General features: G+C 40.9%; 2 protein-coding genes across 3 annotated transcripts; both read left to right on the forward strand.

The window, feature by feature from the left end:
* The first annotated feature begins 11,108 nt into the window (after positions 1 to 11,108).
* On the forward strand, positions 11,109 to 21,525 carry LOC18991767 (transcription initiation factor TFIID subunit 1). Of its 2 annotated transcripts, XM_024153445.1 has the most exons (22): positions 11,109 to 11,275; positions 11,485 to 11,635; positions 12,131 to 12,234; positions 12,416 to 12,478; positions 12,612 to 12,657; positions 12,991 to 13,245; positions 13,514 to 13,602; positions 13,705 to 13,876; positions 14,271 to 15,360; positions 15,501 to 15,703; positions 15,824 to 16,061; positions 16,222 to 16,558; positions 17,048 to 17,248; positions 17,368 to 17,460; positions 17,601 to 17,807; positions 18,113 to 18,319; positions 18,460 to 18,943; positions 19,026 to 19,225; positions 19,344 to 19,448; positions 19,545 to 19,601; positions 19,682 to 20,860; positions 20,968 to 21,525. In XM_024153445.1, the coding sequence occupies exons 2-22, from the start codon at positions 11,590 to 11,592 to the stop codon at positions 21,325 to 21,327; spliced, it is 5,736 nt and encodes a 1,911-aa protein (XP_024009213.1). In that variant the 5' UTR covers positions 11,109 to 11,275; positions 11,485 to 11,589; the 3' UTR covers positions 21,328 to 21,525. The 2 variants fall into 2 exon arrangements, with proteins under 2 accessions (XP_024009213.1, XP_024009212.1); XM_024153444.1 differs by having other exon boundaries at positions 11,109 to 11,635.
* Positions 21,526 to 21,624: 99 nt separating this feature from the next.
* LOC18991768 (probable inactive heme oxygenase 2, chloroplastic) lies at positions 21,625 to 23,534 on the forward strand. Its single transcript, XM_006415091.2, has 4 exons — positions 21,625 to 22,155; positions 22,239 to 22,462; positions 22,921 to 23,028; positions 23,144 to 23,534. Exons 1-4 carry the CDS (start codon positions 21,693 to 21,695, stop codon positions 23,234 to 23,236), a joined length of 888 nt encoding a protein of 295 aa, XP_006415154.1. The 5' UTR covers positions 21,625 to 21,692; the 3' UTR covers positions 23,237 to 23,534.
* Positions 23,535 to 24,189: the final 655 nt, after the last annotated feature.

Consider the following 24,189-nt stretch of genomic DNA (forward strand, 5'->3'; position numbering starts at 1 on the left):
ATCTTATCGAATGCAAACTCAGCCTTGCGCGAACATGCGTCATCAGCGATTTTCAGGAGGACCGCGCGGCCGCAGTTAGTCAATTCGGGCCACCAAAGCAGAGCCGAGTTGAACAGGTCGGCATCGACCCGACAGACCCAGAGAGATGCGTCGGTATCGGGGCCAAACTCGACATCAGCATTCGGGAAGCGCTCATCAGTGTCCTCCAGAAGAACTTCGCAACATTCGCATGGTCCATCAGCGACTTGCCCGAAATCAACCCAGATATCACTTGCCACGAACTAAATATCGACCCAACTTACAAGCCGATTAAACAGAAGAGACGCAAGCTCGGACCCGAGAAAGCACGGGCAGTCAACGATGAGGTTGAGAAATTACTTAAAGCCGGCTCGATCACGGAAGTTTGGTATCCGGACTGGTTAGCGAACCCGGTAGTCGTGAAGAAAAAGAACGGAAAGTAGAGGATCTGCGTCGACATTACTGACCTGAACAAAGCATGTCCCAAAGACAGTTTTCCACTACCGCACATTGATCGTTTGGTAGAAGCGACAGCCGGAAACAAGTTGTTATCTTTCATGGACGTTTTCTCGGGGTACAACCAAATACTGATGCATCCGGACGATCGGGAAAAGAATTCGTTCATCACAGATCGGGGAATCTACTGCTACAAAGTCATGCCCTTCGGTCTCAAAAACGCAGACGCCCGGGAACCGTATGTTCGCTAATCAGCTCGGGAAGACGATGGAAGTGTACATAGACGACATGTTGGTTAAGTCTCTGTACGCCAAGGATTACATAGCGCACCTATCGACGTGTTTCGATATCCTTAACGAGTACGAGATGAAAATCAATCCCGCGAAGTGCACATTCGGCGTAACAGCAGGAGAGTTCCTCGGCTATATCATCACAGAGCGTGGTATTGAGGTCAACCCTAAGCAGATATCTGCAGTCTTGGACCTACCTTCCCCGACTTCAAAGAGGGAAGTTCAAAAGCTCACAGGTCGGATCGCCGCTCTGAACAGGTTTATTTCCAGGTCGACCAACAAGTGCTTGCCGTTTTACCAGTTGTTACGAGGTAACAAGCATCATACTTGGAGTGTGGAGTGCGAAGACGTCTTCAAGCAGCTGAAAATGTATCTCTCGACCCCCTCCCCCCGATCTTTGCCAAGCCCGAGACCGGTGAAACACTCTTCTTATATATTGCAATTTCCGCCACGGCGGTTAACAGCGTTCTAGTCCGAGAAGACAGGGGAAAACAGCGTCCAATATTCTATGTCAGCAAATCACTAAGTGACGTCAAATCCAGATATCTAACCTTAGAAAAATTGGCGCTCGCAGTGGTAGTTTCTGCTCGGAAGCTTTGACCGTACTTCCAGTCTCATTCTGTCACCATCTTGACCGACCAACCGCTCCGCACCATTCTGCACAGTCCAAGCCAGTCAGGTCACCTCGCAAAGTGGGTCGTCGAACTAAGCGAGTACGACATTGAATACAAGAATCGAACCAGTGCAAAGTCCCAAGTACTAGTCGATTTTCTGATCGAGCATCCTAAAGAATTCGTTGTCGAACAGCCGCCCCGCGAGCTGTGGACGTTGCACGTTGATGGATCATCATCGCACTGAGGATCGGGTGTCGGAATTTGCCTGAAATCCCCAAACGACGAAATCCTCGAACAATCATTCCGTCTTGAATTCCCAGCATCCAACAACGAGTCCGAATACGAGGCTCTACTTGCCGGACTGCGACTAGCTAAGGAGCTCGGCGTAAAACATCTTCACGCCTTTTGCGATTCGCAGCTCGTTGCGAGCCAGCTAAGTGGTGAGTACACGACTAAAAACGACCGAATGGATGCGTACTTGATGGCAACTAAGGCACGCATTTCGGAGTTTGAAACGTTCGAACTCACAAAAATCCCTCGCGGAGAGAACTCGTCAGCAGATGCCTTAGCCGCTCTAGCCTCCAGTTCCGACCCACAGATGAAGAGAAAAATCTCGGTCGAGAGCATCTTCGAGCCAAGCATCAAAACCGTACAGGAATGCAACGTTGCACCCGGCGACGGAACTACGACGAAAACCCGAACCCGATCCCGCCAAAAACACAACGAAGAAATCCGGCACGCACGAGCGAGGATGCCGAGTAGGCTCCCGAAGATTCAATTGCCAACCACGATTTCGAGCACATAACCGAAGGAATCCATAACCCTTCAACCAATGAGAACTAGAGAAATGAGCACTCCGAAGATTGGACAGCCGAGCTACGAGATTACCTCTTCAACGGAACAGTCCCCGAAGACAAATGGGCCGCTCGCCGCTTTAAAGTCCGAGCCGCCCACTATACAATGCACAAGGATAAACTGTACTGTTGGAGCACGTCCGGAGGACTCTTGGCCTGCGTTGGCGAAAACGATACAATCGAAATCATGCGAGATATCCACGAATGATCCGGTGGCAATCATTCGGGAGGACGGTCCCTTGCCATGAAAATTAAAAAAGCCAGTTATTTCTGGCCAACCATGATCGCGGACTGCGAGAAGTTCGTCATGAAATGCGACTAGTGCCAGCGACACGGCCCGATGATCAATGTGCCTACCGAGGTGCTGCAAACCAGTACGGCACCCTATCCCTTATGTGATGGGCCATGGACATCATCGGACCCTTATGCCGATCAACAAGTCAAAAGCAGTAAATTCTGTTCATGACGAATTACTTCACGAAATGGGTCGAAGCCGAAGCGTACCCCGAGATCACAGCCCTTGACGTTCAAAAATTCGTATGAAAGTACATCATTTGCCGACACGGGGTTCCGCACGAGATCATCACGGACAACGGACCACAATTCATTGCAGGAACGTTCAACGATTGGTGCGCAAAATTCCGTATTCGTCTTAGTTTCTCGACCCCGTGCTATCCGCAAGGCAACGGGCAAGCCGAGGCGACCAATAAGACCATCCTGGACGGTATAAAGAAGTGTCTCGAGGCTAATAAAGGCACTTGGGCGGATGAGCTCGATGGAGTCTTATGGTCGCACCGAACTACTCCACGACGATCAACCGGACAATCTCCCTTCTCTTTGGCAGACGGAATCGAAGCCCTCTGTCCGGCCGAAGTAAGCATCCCGACCTTAAGAGACGCCGTGCTCCCCGAGAACCCCGATCTCAATGACCAGATGATGATCAACAACCTCGATACCTTGGAAGAACAACGATGTCTAGCTCTCCTACGAATCCAGAACTATCAATTCCTTGCTGTCGGTACTACAACAAGAAAGTGCGAGGACGCCACTTCGACGAAGGCGACCTTGTCCTACGCAAAGTATTCCATAATACCGAGGAGCTAAATGCAGGCAAGCTGGACACGAACTGGGAAGGTCCATACCAAGTAATGCGAATCGTCAAGCCCGGAGTATACGAACTCATGCAGCTCGACGGAACGCCGATCCCGCTATCGTTGAACTCGGCCAACCTCAAACGGTACTACTGTTAAGTCCCAGCCACCGCGAGCTCAGGCCTCACCATCTAGCGCCACCAGTGGCCAAAAAAAAAAAAAATTCCTCTACGAGTGGCTTGATCCCTTGCAAAAAGGTACGTAGGCAGCTCGATTTCGAGTCCAGCCACAAATCCAATAAAAATCCATCTTTTTTCAAACACTAACTCCACACATCGACTCCCCGGCCAGGAGATCGATCCAAGTATTCCCCACGAATACAACTTTAAAAGCCGAGATCAGTCTCGCCCGCATCTACATGATGCTCCATCACTTAAAGCCAGAACCCAATCCGCACTCGCTCCTACGAATAGCGATCCGTCAACCCGGACACAAATTCGGAAAAGCTCACCGAGTTCATTCGCATCGTCATCATAGCATCACAACCTCTCCAATTTAAGGAAAACAAGCCGAACTCCCAACAGTTCGCAAATAAAATACGCAATACAAGGAAAGAAAATTCTAAGTAAAAAGCTGTGGAGAAATATCCGCATTCATTCCAATAAAATATCCAGAATTGCCGAGATAGACGACAACAATATAACGCCAAAAGCCGGCGACAAAATAATAAGTTAAACACGAACTACACGGGTAAGATAGCTATACAACCTAAAGACAACATAAGGAAAATAATAGAGGAATCTACTGGCGAGCAACAGAAGCCGGACTCTTCAAACTCGCTGCCCGGTCAGCCGAGATGGACTTGGAGTTTGAACCGAACTGATCCAAACCAGCCGAGATGGACTTGGAGGGAGCTCGGCATCGCTAGGAAGAGTGAAGTCTTCATTCCCAAACCGCAGAAGAGGAATGTCATCGACCTCCTTCGTGCAGTTCCTCACCCTCCGCTGGTACGTCTCCACAATGTGAGTAGGGACGATGAGGTTATGCTCCCACCTAAGGAAGTCACAGAAGCCGACCAGAGCAATGGCCTGGTTGAGCTTGAGGAACGGCGCCTTTCTCAGCTCGGACTTGTCCATGAAGTCCTTCAACTTCGCCAGCTTCCCCTCGAACTTGCTCCTCAACGCAGCCATCATCTTCCGGCCCTTCGACTCAGCGTCCCGGAACTTCCGTCTCTCGGTCTAGCTCGTTTTGAAAGATTTGAATAAAGCATTCAAATCACCCTCCAGCTCGCCAGCTCGTTTCTCCAAAGCCCCGACCTTCTCCTTCAGAGCAACGTTCTCATTCTCCTTCTCGGTAAAGGCCAGCACGGAAGCTTCATATCGCTCCTTCTCATCCCGATATGACACCTCCAACGACGCCCTCTCTGCAGCAACTTCTGCATTAATCTTCCTCAATCTCTCGACCTCGGAATCGTACTCCCGAACGAGTTCGTTTGTATCGCAGACGAGCTGAAAATCAAGATAAAGTCAATAACATATTAAAGCTAAAATGCCTAAGTACCAAAAGAAAAGGAAACTTACAGCAGAGGCGGATCTCGCAACCCGGGCATAGGCCTTGGGACGGAAAAGGTCCTTCATCTTGGGCATTGGAGTGAAAGCCGGAACAATCTGCCTGAAGAGTTCGGCGCAGGCGGAGGCGTCATCGAAGAAAGACCGCTCCTTGTTGTAATTAAGGCGGACCGAGAAAGACGACGAATCGGAAACTCGACGCCTCTTCGACGACCTCGGGTTTCCGGCTTCGACCGCTTGACCCTCGGGATGATCCTGAGTAGCTGCGGGCGAGCCCTCGATGTTTCCACCGTGAAGAACCATCGTCCCTTCGCTAACAGCAGCTTCGGAATCACCAGCCCTCTTCCGAGACGACTTCTTGGAAGATTTTCATTTCCTCCTCCGCGCGCGATCAACGATGGTGAGCTCGTCCTCGTCCTGCTCACTGATCTCACCTTCCTCCATTTGAGGCTGAGGAGTCACCTCAGGAACGCCAGTCCCCACCTCCTACACTGCGGGGTCCGTGACCGGGATTACCGTATCATTCAGATCGACAGGCGGGGGCTCGAGAGCAGCATCACCGGCCTCGTTCCCATCGAGGCCGACAATGTCGATTAGAGCATTGTCATCCTCGTTATCGCCCGCAAAGTTCATCATAGGGATGTCCGACCTGTCAAACGCCATCCTCCGAGTCTTCTTACTTTTTTTTCGGGTTTTTCCTTCGTGGAGCTTTCTTCGAGGAGCTGGGTTCGGCTTGAGTTTTAGCTACAAGTAAGACAATGTAATCAGTCACGACCTCAACATCGTTTTGAAGGGAACGAGTCAGAATTCATACCTCTATCCTGGGCTCTCTTTATACTCTGGTCAATCTTCTCCTGGTAAGCTCGGGGCCAACGACGCTGTCCGGCAAGGCTTAGTCGCTTCGCTAGGTTGGTTGTGAGGGAGCGTTGCAAGAATCCTGGAACGTGGCGATCTACACAAATCAAAGAACGGTCAGTACCAATAAAAAAATATAAGAGTTAACCGTGAGATATGTACCAAAGTCAACACGCCAGCCAGTCCGGAACGTGCTCTCCGGATTCTCAGCGGAATGCGAGTCAACACGGACAAAGAAGTAACTTTTGTCCCAGTCCGCGAACTTGCTCGCCTTATTCCCCGTGACCAAATCAAACTTCGGATGGCAGTTCGCTGATAGGAACCAGCTCTTGGCCGTAGAAACCTTCATAATAAAGAGTTCCTCGAACTGTGCAACGTTGATATGAGTACGAATCTCGCGTCCGAGCTGAAGGATCCCCATAAAATTCACTATGGTTGCGGGCTGCAACTGCGATACCGCGCAACCACGACGATTGCAGTAGGCGAATAGTATGCGCGGCAATGGAAAGGTCAGTCCGGCTTCGCGGAAGTATGCCTCGTAGACACAGATAAAGTCCTCAGGAGCGTCCCAAAGGCGCTCTTCTGGTTCGGGAACCTGAATTATGATGTCGGAAAGGGCCCCGCAGATCAACATGGCGGCCCGAACTGTCTCTGGGGACGACAGTGTAGACTTCATGGGAGCACACACGGATGGCCGATCTATGATCGACATCATATCGTCGTCGTCCGGATCTTGCGCTCCTCCTCCCCCGACCTCCTGCAATAGAGTGTCCTCGTCCGTCGTCACATCCGGCTCCCGTCCCAGGTCTAAGTCGGCAGGGACTTGACCCTCGGGCTCGCGGAGGTTCTGATCCATCTGCTCCAGAGCCCGAATCGGAACACGACTACTGGACCCGACTTCGACGACATGAGAATTCTTCCAAACCAGAGAGGTGTTCGAAGAGTGTTCGGTAGACCCTGAACTCAAGATATCAGTTGAAGTATCCTCCCGGCGGTGTTCGGGGAGGACGACAGCCTCAGAGTTAGATGAGGATTCAGAAGACATTGTCGGAGCACCGTAAGAAACAATCGTCGACGAGAGAGCACGGCGGACGATGACCGGATATCCTAGAGAGAGAAAGAAGAAAACTTAGAGAGAAGGGAGAGCAAATACCTTGGCTGTAGGAGCGAAAGTAAGAAATGGGGAGAGCTGAACCCTACTTATAGAAGAAAAACGAATCATTGTGACTTCTCGAGTTCCGCACCTCGTAACGTCTCAATTTCCTGCCAAAACCGACACGACTCTTCAGTTCCCCACGAGCGAAAAGACCTTAATACCCTCGTCAAAACGTCAGAGAAAGGAAAGCACGTACGGGAATCAGGAATCTAGTTTCGCCGACCTCGGTCATCAACCGCTCCAACTTCAAGTCGGAAAAAGTCAGTCAGGTTCATTTACCGAACTGGGGGGGACATACTGTTGGTGGTACGCTCCGCTACCCGGTTCGGACCGGTTAAAGACCGAGACCGGCCCAATTGATCCCGGTTTACGACAGTCTTAGCCGAAATGGGCCTGGCTTGGCAGTACGGCCCACAGGGAGACAGGCCCAGCGACAAGAAGCGGTGAGAGTCGACTGAGAAGCCCTAAATCTTCTCCTCGTTAATGTACTATAAATAGAGGGCTCGTTACTGTAGAAGAGATCTTTTTTCGGACCCGGAGACATAGAGACCTCAATATTATTGTATCCAGTCCGTCGAGAGACCTCCGAACTATAAACTAGACACTTAATTAAATAAAATCAATCTTCTGAACTCGAATTACCGAACCGACCCTAAATAAGTTGAGAACCACAATCAACATTCACGATCTATTTTCCACAAAAACTACTATATAGCATCAAATATCTACTAAACTATTATCTTGTTTTGGATATACACTAAATCAAATTTAACCATCTAAATTTCAAAACTTATATCCACATGAAATAAAAGATCAAAATCGCAACCCTATAAATATTGGTTTTAATTGGTTTACTATTTTCTAATCAAAAGTAAACTATATAAAACCGACCTTATTCGGATCATTAAGATCTGCTTACAACTAAATCCAACCCAAAAACAGTCCAGTCCAAAAAATAACTGATCATAGTAAGAACTGAACTCGAACTAGAGAGCTGGTTAAGTGAGAAAGAAAGTATTGACTTATTAATATTATTTTGATATTCAATCGTAACCAGTATTTGGTTGGGGAGTAAGAAGAACTTAAATTAAATGTGACAAAAAAATTCGTAATAATCTGTTTTTTTTTTACATCAAAAATTCCATATATTATTACAATGATTCAAAGAGGTTAGCCAATTTGAAATCAAAGAGCTTACATGGGAAAAAGCAAAACTACGAATTCAAGCCCTTTTACAAGAGAATCAGCTAGTACATTTAAAGTACTGAGGAATATAAGAAATAGAGAAATGAATAAATGAAGATCTTAAGTGATAAAACTCATCAATTTCCAAAGCCAAAGCAGGCCATTCTTTTTCTTCCTCTATTAGCTTTGACTATTTGGAGACAGTCTGATTCGAAAGACATCGACACTTCTCCTATTTCTAGAACAGATTCTATGGCCCATAGCATCATATTAAATTCAGCATGAAGAGGAGATCAAGTTATTTGTTTTGTAAAAGTACCGAAAAATATTTGTCCATCCATTAGCTCAATAACGCAGCTACCCCCAAACATAATACCATCGCTTGACCACGAGGCGTCAATCTGGCATCGAGCTCTTGGGTTGCTACTCTCAACACTTTGGGAAGGATCCGGTACATTATCACTTTCTTCTTTTTCTTCTTGATAGGAATCATTTTGAAGGACAAGACTCAATTTTCCGCAGGAATTCCTCGTAGCCGAAGATATGTTTCTAAAGAAATTAAAACCTTTACGAGGGAGCAAAGTGATATATTCATGTAATATCATGTTTGTTCTTTCCAAATTTCATAGATTGTAGCTTGCTAACAAATTAACAGCGCTCGTTTAAAGGCTAAATCGTTGGTGCTGAAGGACATCCACTAAAAAATGATGTATATGATCCTTGAAAACTGAATTTGCTTCTTCGAAGAATTAGTCACCTAAACTTATGTTTAATTATAATTTTTATTTATCTTGTTACTAAATTCCAAATCTATTACAAGAAAATGATATTCATTAATTATATGTTGTAAATAAAGTTGTCGCAACTTTACAAGTTTATGATAACTCATAGACTCATATCTCTTAGACTGTAACATGAACAATTTTTGGAATTTAATCTAATTTAAATTCAATGGAGATTGGTAGATTGAACTATATTGGTATATCGATGTTATCGGTAGGCTTTTAAAATTCTTAAATTCTACATTTTTACTAAATTCATGCGTTACTGTTATTGTTTAATGATTGCATTATCAGTTTCTTAAAAATTTTGTATAAGACTCTAGTATTTATGAGATATTTTTTTCTACAATTTTAATTAGTATTCAAAACTTTCAAAATACCATGAATATTTATCAAATATAACAAAATTGTAATAATCATTAAGCAAAAACAGATTTTTTGACAATTTTTAAAAAATTAATTAAACGCTTCAAAAATGTAATAAAATAATTATTTTCTTTGTGTCAAAGTTACAATTTAATCATTGTATGTTAATAAAAACTAGATTCTAACTTCGTGCGGACGCACAAGAATTTTATATTTTTTATTTCTAATATATATTTTTTTAATAAAATTTATTTTTGTTATTTATTTTTTTTAAATCAAGAATTTTGTTATCATGTTTTAATTTTGAATAATATAGATTTGTATATTAGTAGAATAAGAATATGAGTTAATTGAGTAATTGATCTAATTTTAATTATAAATTTTTTTATTATGTAAATTTAGATTTACACATAAACAATTCACATATCTATGAACCGCCCGTTTAGTTATCTCAAATTATTTTTTTAATATTTTACATTGACAAACTAATCCGGATAAAACTGTAATTATAAATGCATAACTCTAACTTGTTCTATTATTTTATTATATAATATAATTATTTATCAATAGTGAATATTTTATATTTTAGACTGATTGATTATGATAAAATACAATAAGATATTCATTTACCATTTGTGTTATTATGAAAATTTTATTTAAATCTAACATGTATTTAAGAAATTCTCAAGTAACTACAATTATTATCTACGTAATAAATTTATTTATAATTGTTTTCTGAATTTAAATTAAATTAAATCTAATTTTTGTAACTAAATTTAATTAATAAAAATTTGAATAATTTGAAATTTAAATTAAATATGACATATATTTAAAGAAATCTAACAATATTTAAATTAATAACCAATTTTCGAAATTTAATATAATATAAAATAAAATATTTTTAAAAAATTATAGGTGTGTTTGGAAATAGGCACTAAATGTGCTTCTATTTTAATAGAATATACTAGATTTTACCCCGTGCATCCGCACGGGAATTTTGTTTTAATCAAAATTTATATTTTCTTTATAAATATAATTTTTTAATAAGTGGTATAAAAAGAATTTGTGTTTAGATATATATTTTTTTCAGTATTATTTCATAAAAATATAATTTAAATCTGATTATTTTATTAATTAAAAAGTGACTGTTATTATAAAAATATATTTATAACTCGCTCATTTTATTAATACGAAAAACCATGTTTATGATACCATAATTCTAATCCGCCCGTTTATATTACTTTACAATATAATTATTTACTAATTTTAAAATAATTTTCTCTTAAAATCATGCATGCTTTCATAACCTAACAAAAAAAACTTAACTTGTCCCATCAAATTATTATATAATATTAATATTTATCTATTTTTAATATGTAAAATTTTAATCTGATAGAATATGATTAAAAAATATAATAAGATATTTTTTAATCATATGTGTTATTCTGAAAATTTTATTTAAATTTCAAATATTAAATTAAATCTAACCTATATTTAAAGAAATCTATTTAAATTAATATCTATAGAATATAGATATAATCTATATTTAAGGAATTTTTTAGTTATCTAAATTAATATCTAATTTTCGGAATTAAATTTATATATATATATATATATATATATAAAATATTTTTGAAAAATTTTTGAGAGTGTTTAGAAACAAACACTAAATGTGTTTCTGTTTTAATATAATAGATGTAAAGTTTTATTTTCAAACACTTTATTATTTAAATCCACTCCCAGTAACCTCTTATATATTATCCAGCTAAACTGATTATTTCGGGTTTAGAAATTAGACCCGAGTTAAAACTCTATTCGGGTCGGGTTATAAACTTTTATAAATGCCCTCATAATCTCTCTCTTGCTCACGATTTCTTCCTTGTTTCCTCCGATTAGAGCGTTTGCTACCTCTGAGCTTTTTCTCCGGTATCTCGCCGTCTCGTCCGATTAAGCTGGTTCACCTTCTCCGGCGAAGATTTCTTATACCCTCAATTAGGGTTTCAAAACGAAGACCCCAACCCACATCACGTTCAGTGAATGGTATCGTGTTCCCAATTCCTCCCGTTTTGATTGCAACTCAGCTTTACTCGAAGATTGATCAATGGGGTTTCGATTTGGTTCTTCTTTAAAGAAAATTGAGGCGCTTCGATGAAGTTGTTGTTGGGTTTTAATCAGATAAACGAGTTGGTTGTTGTTTCAAGGTCCGCTAGGTTGGCTTGCAATTGTAAAATCTGTTGTTCCTCTTGAAGGTTTCCATCGAGTTCTGTGATACGTTTTTAATGGTTGGTGATCTGAGAAGAAAACTTGTCTTGACGTCTTCTTCTGATTTCCACCGCTGCATTTAAAGCTTCGATATGGCTGAATCCAACGGCCAGGGTCCTCACAACGAGACTTCCTCAGGTAATAATTATGCAGTCTCTTATCAAAGTTCGTTGCTTTATTTTGGTCCAGTTCATTGTGCGCATGGTTTCTTACTTGTGGAATGTTGGATTAGCACAGTCTATGAAACTAGAGATTTCTGTACCTGTCTAGCTTATGACTGTTCTTCGGTTATGAATATTTCGGATTGAGATTTAAGTAGAAAAGGAGCAGCCTTGAGTGATCTTGGACATGTTATAGGGTATGGATGAGAGGGTTCGTAGGATCTTAATTGACAAAGAGATTGTAAGTAGTACTTTCATTAGATAGAGGCTAAGATCATCTACAGCCTGATAAGGCGATAGAGAGAAGAAGCCGATGATAAGGTGGCCTTGGAACCAAAGATAGTCAGTATGCAATTATAAAGTAAATGAGTGCTTCGTGATTTCTAAATACTCATGATGATGATCACATGCATTCCCCATTGCTAGACAAGATTTGGTTGGCCAACACCAATTTTTTACATGTCCGTTGCAGATGACGATGAGGAATATGAAGATAACAACAGGGGTTTTAACCTTGGATTTATCTTTGGAAATGTTGATAACTCTGGGGACTTGGATGCTGATTACCTTGATGAGGTAATGTAGTTTACTCCTTAAGTATGATGACCTTGTTGAAGACATTATATCCATAGAAAAATTGATCTCACTTTTGCTGTCTCTTATTTCTAGAGATATGGAAAACTGTATTTTGTTAACTATGGGTTGTGAATTGTCCACCAAACACACCCGTGCCAATGATAACATTTCAATTTTACAGGACGCCAAAGAACATCTTTCTGCACTGGCCGATAAGCTGGGTTCATCTCTACCAGATATAAATGTAACCTTTTACGCACTCTTTGACATTTTTGTTTCCTAAAGTTTATAGGCAAGTGAAATGCTAGTCATTTATGTGATTTTAATCCTCTTTTTGTTGTACTGGGATGCCAATAATGGTGTTCTAAATTCAACAGTTGTTGGCAAAATCAGAACGTACAACAAGTGATCCAGCTGAACAAGGTGATGTTGTCTGCCAGGGTCGTCTATCTCATGCAATTTATACTTATCATTTAAATTCTACTTGCTAGGAAACCTGCTATAAAAATTTTTTCTCCAAGTGGACGTTTTCAACGCAATGGTCTTGCATTCTTCCTACTTTGGTTGTAGTCATAATCTATTTATTTCTGTTTAGTTAAATACAGTGTCTTGCGTATATAAATATACAACCATTTTAACGACTTACGTTTGAGATCTTATTTATGCAACAAGCCCCGGCCAGTTACATACTGACACTAATATACACTACCAAATCCTGGTTATCAGCTTCATTGATTGTGATGATATGTTGTGTAGATTATGATAGAAAAGCTGAAGATGCTGTTGATTATGAGGATATTGATGAACAGTATGATGGGCCCGAAGTTCAAGTAGTTAGTGAGGAAGATCATCTACTGCCAAAAAGGGACTATTTTTCGGCTGCAGTTTCGTTGGGTAGTTTAAATTCCAGAGCTTCTGTATTTGACGATGAAGATTATGATGAGGAAGAAGAACCAGAGGAGGAACATGCACCAGTTGAAAAATCTTTTGAAACTGAAAAGAGAGAACCAGGTTTGCATTCCGAAATTTCCGTTTCTTTAGCAAAACGATTAGCACATAATTAAGTGTACTTTTGTAGTGTCATTTCAAGTCTCTCAAATTCATTTAGGTGAGTTATTCTCCCGGTAATTACACTTGTTGAGTAAAGGCAAATGATTACTTGCAAAGCTGTAGTCTAGTTGTGTTTTTAAGTCCTTGAGATCAGAACACTGCGATATTTCTTATACGCCTGTTGAGTCACTGATTATAATTTATAAGACCACAAAAAATTGCTTTGCAGTTGTCTTAAAGGAAGACAAGGCCTTGGAGTATGAGGAGGCTACCATCTTGGAAAATGAGGATCAGATGGACACAGAAGATGTCCAGGAGGTCAGTTTCCCCCTCAAAATAAAGGGAAATTGTGTCTCGAACAACATATTTTTTTGCTGTGGGATGATTTTGTTCTGTTAGTGATCTCATCAAAACATTCAGGAGGAGGTGGATGAGTTCTTGGAAGATACATTGGATGAGAAACGCGCCACCCCACTGCCTACGTTGTATGTGGAAGATGGGATGGTCATCTTACAGTTCTCCGAGATATTTGCAATCCATGAGCCACCACAGAAACGAGAGAGGAGAGAAAATAGATATATCACTTGTAGAGGTATGTGATCTGGAATGTTCTTCCTATTTTTGTTTCTTCTCAAACCCTATTGAATGTCCATGGGTTTATTTGAATCTGCAACATCAAATAAAGTTTCTCCAGATTTTCTAGTATCCCTTTCAATATAAATGCCATTAACTGTTGAAAGCTTGAGAACTTTTCCTTTTATGCGGCTCAGTCTCTTTTTTGGCGAGAACGTATGTATATCTGTGTATTTGGTGCCTCTAAAAATGATGTAATTCATTCTCTGTCTTTTTCTATGCAACCTCATGTTTTTGTCCATTTCTCCTTTGTCTAATCGTTTCTGTTGTATCTGCATTCCGTCTTTTTTTCTTTTTGTTTGTAATCCATTTCTTCATGTGGAACTCTTACATCATAGCCTTCTTTCGTACAGACAAATACAATTCTATGGATATTTCTGAGCTTGTTGAAGACGATGATGAGGTACTCCTGAAGAGCCATGGTAGGGTTGATGCTCATGTAAACCAAGCTGATCTGATTCAGCTGGATGTTACCTTTCCAATTAAAGATGGTTTACAGCTGCTGAAATCTGGCACAATGGATGGTACCGCACCAGAATCAAGAGACTTTACCAAGCTAGGAAGGGATTCATGTATCATGGGTGAACTGTTGAAGCAGGACTTAATAGATGATAATTCATCTCTGTGTCAGTCTCAGTTATCAGTGGAAGTTTTTCCTCTCGATCAGCATGAATGGGAACATCGGATTCTTTGGGAAAATTCTCCTGAAATTAGTGGTAACTCTGGTGAGGACTTCGAAACTGGTCTTGAGTTGGAAGGTATGCTGGTTGAAGGAACAAATTCAGAGGCTGAACAAGAAAGCTTGATTGTTATGAACAAGAAAGCTCAAGCTGATAATAATATGCCTGTGCCATTTTCTGCCAATCTGTTGGAGTCTTTTGGCCCAAGAGGTTCCCAGTCTGCAAACGAGTCCACTAACAAAAGTAGACATCATCCACAACTGCTAAGGTTAGAATCCCAGTGGGATGAGAATCATCTCGGTGAAAATGACAATGTTGTAGTCCAGAATATAAAGCGACTTGAAAGCGACGCTCTTGGGCGCTTTAGCAGACTTGGATTGCAAGAGAGAGATTCGGAGGATGAGGCATGGTTAAATAGTATAATATGGGACTCAGATAAAGAGTTGAGCAGATCTAAACTAATATTTGATCTTCAAGATGAGCAAATGGTCTTTGAAATTTTGGATAACGAGGAAAGCAAAAATCTTCAACTTCATGCTGGAGCTATGATTGTATCCGGGTCTTCAAAATCCAAGGATGAAAGCTTTCAGGAAGGCTTTGAATCAAATTCTGGCTGGCAATTCAATATTTCTAATGACAAGTTTTATATGAATGGGAAAAGCTCTCAGCAACTGCAAGCAAATACTAATCAATCTGGTGTTATGAGAGTTTTTCATTCAGCACCAGCGATTAAGTTGCAGACGATGAAGAGTAAATTGAGCAAGTAAGTGGAAACTCGTATTTTGATATTGTTTTGTATTTGCACTCTTTTGCGTACACTAAAATGTTTCCACACTGGATGCTTTTTAACATCCATTTTTAAAAGTAGTTTCTATTAAAATATTTTGAGTTAACTCGTTGCAGTAAAGACATAGCAAATTTTCACCGCCCCAAAGCTTTATGGTATCCACATGACAATGAGCTAGCCATCAAGCAGCAAGGGACGTTACCCACCCGAGGATCCATGAAAATTGTAGTTAAAAGCCTGGGGGGTAAAGGAAGCAAGCTACACGTTGGCATAGAGGAAACTGTCTCTTCTTTAAAAGTCAAGGCTTCTAGAAAGCTAGGTTGTTGTTATACTTTCGCTTTTTGTCTACCGCATTATGACATGGATGCTATTTGGAGAACACATTATTTTATTGATTTTACTGACAAATGTGGAGCTCACTTGCTACAATTATTTGCAGATTTTAAAGAAACAGAAGCAGTGAAGATGTTTTATAAGGGAAAGGAACTTGAGGATGAAAAGTCTCTTGCTGTAGAAAATGTTCAACCAAATTCCTTGGTTCATCTTGTACGTACCAAAGTACATCTGTGGCCAAGGGCACAAAAGTTGCCTGGCGAAAATAAATCTTTGAGACCTCCTGGGGCATTCAAGAAGAAATCTGACCTTTCTACTAAAGATGGCCATGTTTTCTTGATGGAGTAAGACATGAGACTTACCTGTGTCAAATTGAGAGCTTTTGTTTAGTTTTGTTATGCATGCTACTTTGTGGCTCTTGCAATTATTTTGTCCTATGTCTATCAGCAGGAAAAGAAAAGACGTTTACTGGAAGTTGTCATTTCTTTGTATTGATCTCTGTAGGTATTGCGAGGAGAGGCCTTTGATGCTCAGCAATGCAGGAATGGGTGCGAAGTTGTGCACATATTATCAGAAGTCATCCCCAGAGGATCAACATGGCAACTTGCTGCGCAATCAAAGTGACACCTTAGGGAATGTGATAATTCTAGAACCTGGGGACAAATCTCCTTTCCTTGGGGAGATACACGCTGGTTGCAGCCAGGCATCTGTTGAAACAAACATGTATAAAGCACCTGTATTTCCGCAGAGATTGCAATCAACAGATTACTTGTTGGTCCGGTCTCCTAAAGGAAAGCTCTCTCTAAGGCGTATTGACAAGATAGTTGTTGTTGGACAACAGGTTTGCCTTTCGCAAGATTTCTCTTTTAGATTTTCTATCCAGGGAAGGTGTTAACTATATATATATATATATATATATATATATATATATAGACATACACACACAATCTAGTTTGAATCTATATATTCTATGCTTGTGAATTAGAAGCGTAAAAATGGAGCTTACTAGCCTGAGCGAGTTAATTCTATAATCTTTTGCGTTGTCACTTTTAACTTTGGTACTTTCGCTTTGGTGTCCTAGCAAAATTTTAGAATAAGTGATGGAAGGGTATAGAAAGCTAACACATATAGAATAAATAGATATTGTTGGGGAAAGTACTACAGTGATGATCAGAGAGAGGTGAGATGCTCATTTCAGTTGTGTTCTAAGCTACTAGAATTTGGTTATAAGTTTCATCTGCATTATACGGCGTGCTGAAATTATGGCAATCTGCATCTTATTTTGCCTTAGTTTCAAAAAAAAGGGCGTGCTCAGATTATATTTTTCCAGGAACCTCGCATGGAAGTAATGTCTCCCGGATCAAAGAATCTACAGACTTATTTGGTGAACAGGATGATGGTCTATGTGTACCGAGAATTTTTAAAGCGTGGTGAGCGCCACTCAATTGCTGCAGATGAGTTGTCTTTCTTATTTTCTAACTTGACAGATGCAATTGTCAAGAGGAACATGAAAGGTTGTGCTTATTTGAAGGTATCTCAATTCTCACTTCCCCATAAGCAGCATCTAGAGTTGCACACTTTTTTTTAACGTCATCACGCTTCTGTATCATATTATCATGCTGACCTCTTGCATGAACGTACAAAATGCAGAGGGATAAAAATGGCCAGCCTTGTTGGTTCAGAAAAAAGGAATTTAAAGATCCAACTGAGAATGAGCTGAAAAAGCTGGTTGCACCAGAGCATGTAAGTTTCGCCTTTGAGTTCATTTCATGGTTTACACGCCATCTGTTTTCTACCGTTCAAAGTTGCATTGAATGAGCTTTTGAGAGCTATTACTAGAAAAATATTAAATATGCATGGTTTTCTATATTTTGTTGGCCTAGGTGTGTTCCTATGAGAGTATGCTAGCTGGGCTGTACCGGCTCAAACATTTAGGGATCACCCGGTTTACATTGCCTGCCAGCATATCAGCTGCATTAGCTCAGCTCCCAGACGAAGCTATTGCTCTTGCCGCTGCATCACATATTGAGAGGGAGTTGCAAATTACTCCATGGAACCTGAGCAGTAATTTTGTTGCTTGTACAAATCAGGTGAGCATCACTTATCTACATTTGGGAGTTACATAGCCATTGAGTTACCCTAATCGTCTAATCCGTTAAAGGCGTTGTCATTCTCGGCTCTCTTTTATAGATACGCTAGGGTGATACACTATTAGTTCTCTGCAAGCAGGACTAGTTACTATTTCAGTTCTATCTTCTCTAGTTATGTTAAGAGCCTTTCTGAATCTTGTCAGGGAAAGATGATTTAATACTTCGGATCTGTCATCGGTCATGCGTCTGTAACTTGGCCGGTTCGATACTCACATATCTGATTTTCATTTTGTGGGTTTGAGTAGGACAGAGCAAATATAGAGCGTTTGGAAATTACTGGGGTTGGCGATCCGTCTGGACGGGGTTTAGGATTCAGCTATGTCAGAGCTGCACCAAAAGCACCAGCTGCAGCCGGGCATATGAAGAAAAAGGCAGCAGCTGGCCGTGGAGCCCCAACTGTCACTGGTACAGATGCTGATCTTCGCAGGTTAAGCATGGAAGCAGCTCGAGAGGTATACAATTAATTGTTTCAGATGTCTAGGAACCTAAAAGAACATCTTTCTTACAAGTGTCCCATTCCTGTTAGACTTCTACGGAAGTTTAGCCCATTGAAAATTCGAATTAAGATATGGTTTGGCTGTTCTCTTTATAGGTTCTTCTCAAGTTTAATGTCCCCGATGAGATAATTGCCAAGCAAACTCGATGGCACCGTATAGCAATGATACGGAAGCTGTCAAGTGAGCAGGCTGCATCCGGTGTTAAGGTTGACCCTACAACCATAGGCAAGTATGCCCGTGGTCAGAGAATGTCTTTCCTGCAGATGCAACAGCAGGCCCGAGAAAAGTGTCAGGAGATTTGGGATAGGCAGCTTCTGTCCCTTTCAGCTTTTGATGGTGATGATAATGAAAGTGAAAATGAGGCGAACAGTGACTTGGACTCCTTTGCCGGAGATCTGGAAAACTTACTCGACGCTGAGGAAGGTGGGGAGGGGGAAGAATCTACTATGTCTAAGAATGACAAGTTAGATGGAGTTAAAGGTCTCAAGATGAGACGGCGGCCATCTCAAGTTGAGACAGACGAAGAAATTGAAGATGAAGCCACTGAATATGCAGAGTTATGCCGATTGCTGATGCAAGGTATGTGCTTTCAAGTAACCATTTGTGCTATTAGTTAAAGATTGTTTTGTCAATGAACCGCTGACTGGTGATGCTTACATAGATGAGGAGCAGAAGAAGAAAAAGAAGAAGCTGAAAGGTGTGGGAGAGGGAATGGGGTCCTTTCCTCCACCACGGCCCAATGTAGTTTTTCAGAATAATGAACCTGTAAGAAAGACCACTGTCAATGACAAGAAACCTATTGCAATCCAACCAGATGCATCTTTCTTAGTAAATGAGAGCACCGTCAAAGACACCAGAAATGTCAGTACAAGTTTGAAATTTTTTTAAAACCCTTTTGCTCTTGTCTTCTCTGACTACTGTGTCAAACCATGATGTCTTGCATGTGTTGACCAACTCGTATCTTTAATTCCTCTTGCAGGTTGATAGCCCTATTGTAAAGACCCCCAAAGGTAAACAGGTAAAAGAGAGCAGCAATTCTTTGAGCCAGCTGAGGAAGGTCAAAATAGTGACTGAAAACCTAAAGGTACAATTAACTCAGTACAACATGTTATCGATTTAGTTTGTTCAAATACTTTTGTGGTCATTCTGAGGTGTTGTCTGTGCTCTTGGTCTTAACCAGGTATTCAAGGAAAAGAAATCGGCGAGAGAGAACTTTGTTTGTGGAGCATGTGGTCAGGTATAATTACTTATAACACTAGATTATGAATCTAAACTTGCTTCTTAGAGAAAGGCGTTTGATATTATCTTCATGGCCAGCATGGACACATGAGAACCAATAAACACTGCCCAAGATACAGAGAAAATACAGAATCACAACCCGAAGGCATAGATATGGAGAAGTCTGCGGGAAAACCGAGTTCTTCAGAAGTATCAGGTCCGGCCAAGCTGAAACCTATTAAGAACAGCAAGGCTGCGCCAAAAAGTGCAGTGAAAGTTCCTGTAGATGAAGCTCCGAAGGGAGAAAATTCAACTTCCAAAACTGGGGTTCTCCCTCTGAGGTTTAGATATGGTATCCCCGCAGGAGCGATGTCAGATAAATCTGGTTTAGAAGCTCCAGAAAGTTCTGAGCAAGCACCGGTGTCTGACATAGACATTGGGACTAAGCCCACACCTAAGATCAGCAAACTCAAGATTTCAAGTAAGGCAAGGCCTAAAGAATCAAAGATTGAACCTGACAGACCTCCGCATTCATTGATGCCTACATATAGCAGAGAGAGAGGGGAGAGCGGATCTCACAAGCCTTCTATTTCTGGACAACACTTTTCTAGTGCAGAGAGAAATCAGGGTGCCTCAAGCAGGAACACTATTTCTATTCCGCAGCCATCATTAAGCATGGATAGAGATCAAGCTGAATCTCGTAGGCCTCATCTCGTGATACGACCGCCGACAGAAAGAGAACAGCCTCAGAAGAAACTTGTTATAAAACGTTCGAAAGATATAACTGATCATGACATGAGTAGTCTTGAAGAGAGTCCACGGTTTGAGTCCCGTAAAACAAAAAGAATGGCCGAACTGGCGGGTTATCAGAGGCAGCAGAGCTTCAGATTTTCAGAGAACTCTCTAGAGATGAGACCAAAAGAAGATAGAGTATGGTGGGAACAAGAGGAGATAAGTAGGGGAAGGCACAGAGAATCCATAGATTATGACGATATGATTGTATCAGAAGAACCCAACGAGATAGCTGAGATCAGAAGATACGAAGAGGTAATACGGAGTGAGAGGGAGGAAGAGGAACGACAAAAAGCCAAGAAGAAAAAGAAGAAAAAGAAGCTACAACCCGAATTAATAGAAGGGTATCTAGAAGATTATCCTCCTCGAAGAAACGATAGAAGATTGTCAGAACGTGGCCGGAACGTCAGAAGCCGGTATGTCTCCGACTTGGAATTAAACGGTGTGGATTATGCACCTCAACCAAAGCGACGCAAAAAAGGAGAGGTAAAGAGATTCTCTTTACTTCCATATCTACTTTGTTCACTTTGTGTCATTGATCCTCTATGAACTCATATTTGTTGTTTTTCTCTCCTCTATTCATTTACCAACAGGTTGGGCTAGCAAACATCTTGGAAAGCATAGTGGACACACTAAGACTCAAAGAAGAAGTGTCACGGCTCTTCTTGAAACCGGTTTCCAAGAAGGAGGCTCCGGACTATCTTGACGTTGTGGAACGCCCGATGGATCTCTCGACAATACGGGATAAGGTGAGGAAGATAGAGTACAGAGACCGAGAGCAGTTTAGACACGATGTGTGGCAGATCAAGTTCAATGCTCATCTTTACAACGACGGGCGTAACCCAGGGATACCACCTTTGGCAGATCAGTTGCTGGAGATTTGTGATTACTTGTTAGATGATTATAATGATCAGTTAACAGAAGCAGAGAAAGGTATAGATCCCAATGACTGAGCAGAGGAGAAGTTTTAAGATAGAATCTGTAATCTTCTTTTAGGCACACAAAAAAAGAGGGTTTTGTTTAGCTTAGCTAATGATTTGTAAGAAAAAAGAAACATTACCATGTCTGTGTAAAGCTCAAGTAATGAAAAGAAAAGAAAAGAAATTGTTTTCTTTTGTTGTTTGTAAAATTTCGAGAGTTTCTTTCACTAATCTAGTTACTAATTATCTTTTTAATTTTTCCTTAGTTTCTAATTAATTATCTTCTTTGGACGAGCACATTTTAAAAAAACTGCAGGAGGAAAAAAAGAGAGAAAATTGGCTAAACATAAAAAATAAAAAGAAAAATTTGTCAATCAAATTTGGTTTCGTCGGAATCCATGGCTTCTTCTTCTTCTTCTCCGATGAGGCAAACAACTCAAGCACCTCCTAAGCTCGGTCTCTCTCTTCTTCACCGTCATCCCCAAACCTCTACTATCTCTTTCCCGACTCGGACAAACCGAAACAACCTTATCCTCAATCCATGTCGTTCTTCTTCGTCATCGTCTTCCATGACTGTACCAAGCAGCCCAAAGAGGAAGAGGACAAAGTACAGGAAACAGTACCCAGGAGAAAACGTCGGGATAACAGAGGAAATGAGATTCGTCGCCATGAGATTACGCAACGTTAATGGGAAGAAACTGGATCCCGAAACCGACAACGAAGAAGAAGAAGAAGAAGACGATGGTTTGGAAGGAGAGACATGGAGCCCGAGCAAGGAAGGATTTTTAAGCTTCTTGGTCGATAGCAAGCTTGTCTTCGACACTATCGAACGAATCGTAGATGAATCTGAGGATGTTTCCTGTAAGAAAATCAATCAATCCCTTCTCTCTAAACAACAGTAAGTTCTGTGTGATTTTGTTAGTGATTTGGGGGAAATTCTACAGATGCTTACTTTAGGAGAACAGGATTAGAGCGATGTGAGAGTCTTGAGAAAGATCTACAATGGTTTAGAGCACAGAATTTGGTGATACCGGAACCAAGTCAGGTTGGAGTTTCGTATGCAAAGTACTTGGAAGAACAAGCGAGTGAAAACGCAGCTCTGTTTCTTTCTCATTTCTACAGTATCTACTTCTCTCACATTGCTGGTGGTCAAGTTTTAGTGAAGCAGGTCAGTTTTTCTTGATCAGTTATCTGATAAACTGTTTCATTGGAGAGTTCTTCAACTCCATAGAGATATATAGTGGAATTTGAGAGAGCTTGAGGTTATCGAAAGAGTTGTGATTAGAATGAGAACGAAACAAGATTGCTCCTTTTGTCCTCGTTTTTTTTTTAAGATGTATCAATATTCTCTAGGTTCTTGTCGAACCAACCAAGACCAAGATTGGTTCCTTTTGTCCTCATTTTTCAAGATGTATTCAATAATCTCTAGGTTCTTGTCAAACCCAACCAAGACCAAGATTGGTTCCTTTTGTCCTCATTTTTCAAGATGTGTCAATAATCTCTAGGTTCTTTTTGTTTGTGCTTTGGTTCTACTGCAATGATAAAGGAAAAATGTTCTGGTTCCAATCATGACAATTCATAATTGCTTGGTTTTCAAAAAAGTAACCTAGGAATTGATTCTTGAAGGTATCTGAGAAGCTTCTTGAAGGGAAAGAGCTGGAGTTCAATAGGTGGGAAGGAGATGCACAAGACTTGCTTAGAGGTGTCCGTGAGAAGCTTAACGTGCTCGGGGAGGTGAGATTGTGTCAATGCTATTATTATTATAGTTCTTGATTCCTCTAGTTACTTGAAAACATTATATTCCTCTCAATGCTTTTGATCTGACTTTATGCTTTTGTAAAAATTGAAGCACTGGACTCGGGACGAGAAAAACAAATGCTTGAAGGAAACCGCAAAGGCGTTTAAGTATATGGGGCAGATAGTTCGATTGATCGTCTTGTAAAAAAAAAAAAAACTCTTGGTTTCAAAAAAAATCTTGATGTTGCGTAGTTGCTTACCTTAAGTCTTTGCCACCCTACAAATTTTGAGGTTTCTGTTATCTTGTTCCGGTCCCAAGTTCTTTCATGATGAGCTCGTGCAAATGCTTTGATCTCTCGCTTTCTCATTTTTTGATGGTAGCATATGTTAGTTAAAGAGAATCGAGAGGAAGAAGACGATGAAGAAAGAAGATTTTGTTATTCATTACTGTAGAAAATGTTGTTATAAGATGTGTATTTATATGAATACAAGAGATTCCGGTATAACCGGTATAGCTCAATAACCGGTATATCCTAATATTCCCTCTCAAGATGGGGAGAATATAGAATTTAAACCTATCTTGCCAATGAGAGCATGAAATTGAGTAGAGAACAAAGGCTTGGTGAATGCATCAGCTAACTGATTTCCTGTCTTCACATGTAAAAGTTTAACCAACCAACTCTCCACTCGATCGCGAACCATATGACAGTCCAATTCTATGTGTTTGGTCCTTTCATGGAACACAGAATTGGATGCTATGTGCATTGCTGCTGTTGAATCACAATAGAATGCCACAGACTGATCTTGAGGAGCATCGAATTCATTTAGAAGATGAACCAGCCATTCTATTTCTCGAACTGCAAATTCCATAGCCCGATATTCAGACTCTGCTGATGAATGGGACACAGTCGACTGTTTCTTTGACTTCCAAGATATCAAAGAGGAGCCAAGAAACATACAGAAACCAGATGTTGAACGTCTAGTATCAGTGCACGATGCCCAGTCTGCGTCAGTGAAACCCTTGAGTATAAGATCAGAATTCACTGAGTAAAACAAACCAAGACCAATCGTGCCTTTCAAATACCGTAAGACTCTGTAAGCAGTTTGAAGATGTGAGTTCTTTGGTGAAGAAGCGAATTGACATAATCTGTTGACAGC

The sequence above is a fragment of the Eutrema salsugineum genome, unplaced genomic scaffold, assembly GCF_000478725.1.
Source record: "Eutrema salsugineum unplaced genomic scaffold, Eutsalg1_0 scaffold_5, whole genome shotgun sequence".
In the NCBI taxonomy this organism is placed as follows: Eukaryota; Viridiplantae; Streptophyta; class Magnoliopsida; order Brassicales; family Brassicaceae; genus Eutrema; species Eutrema salsugineum.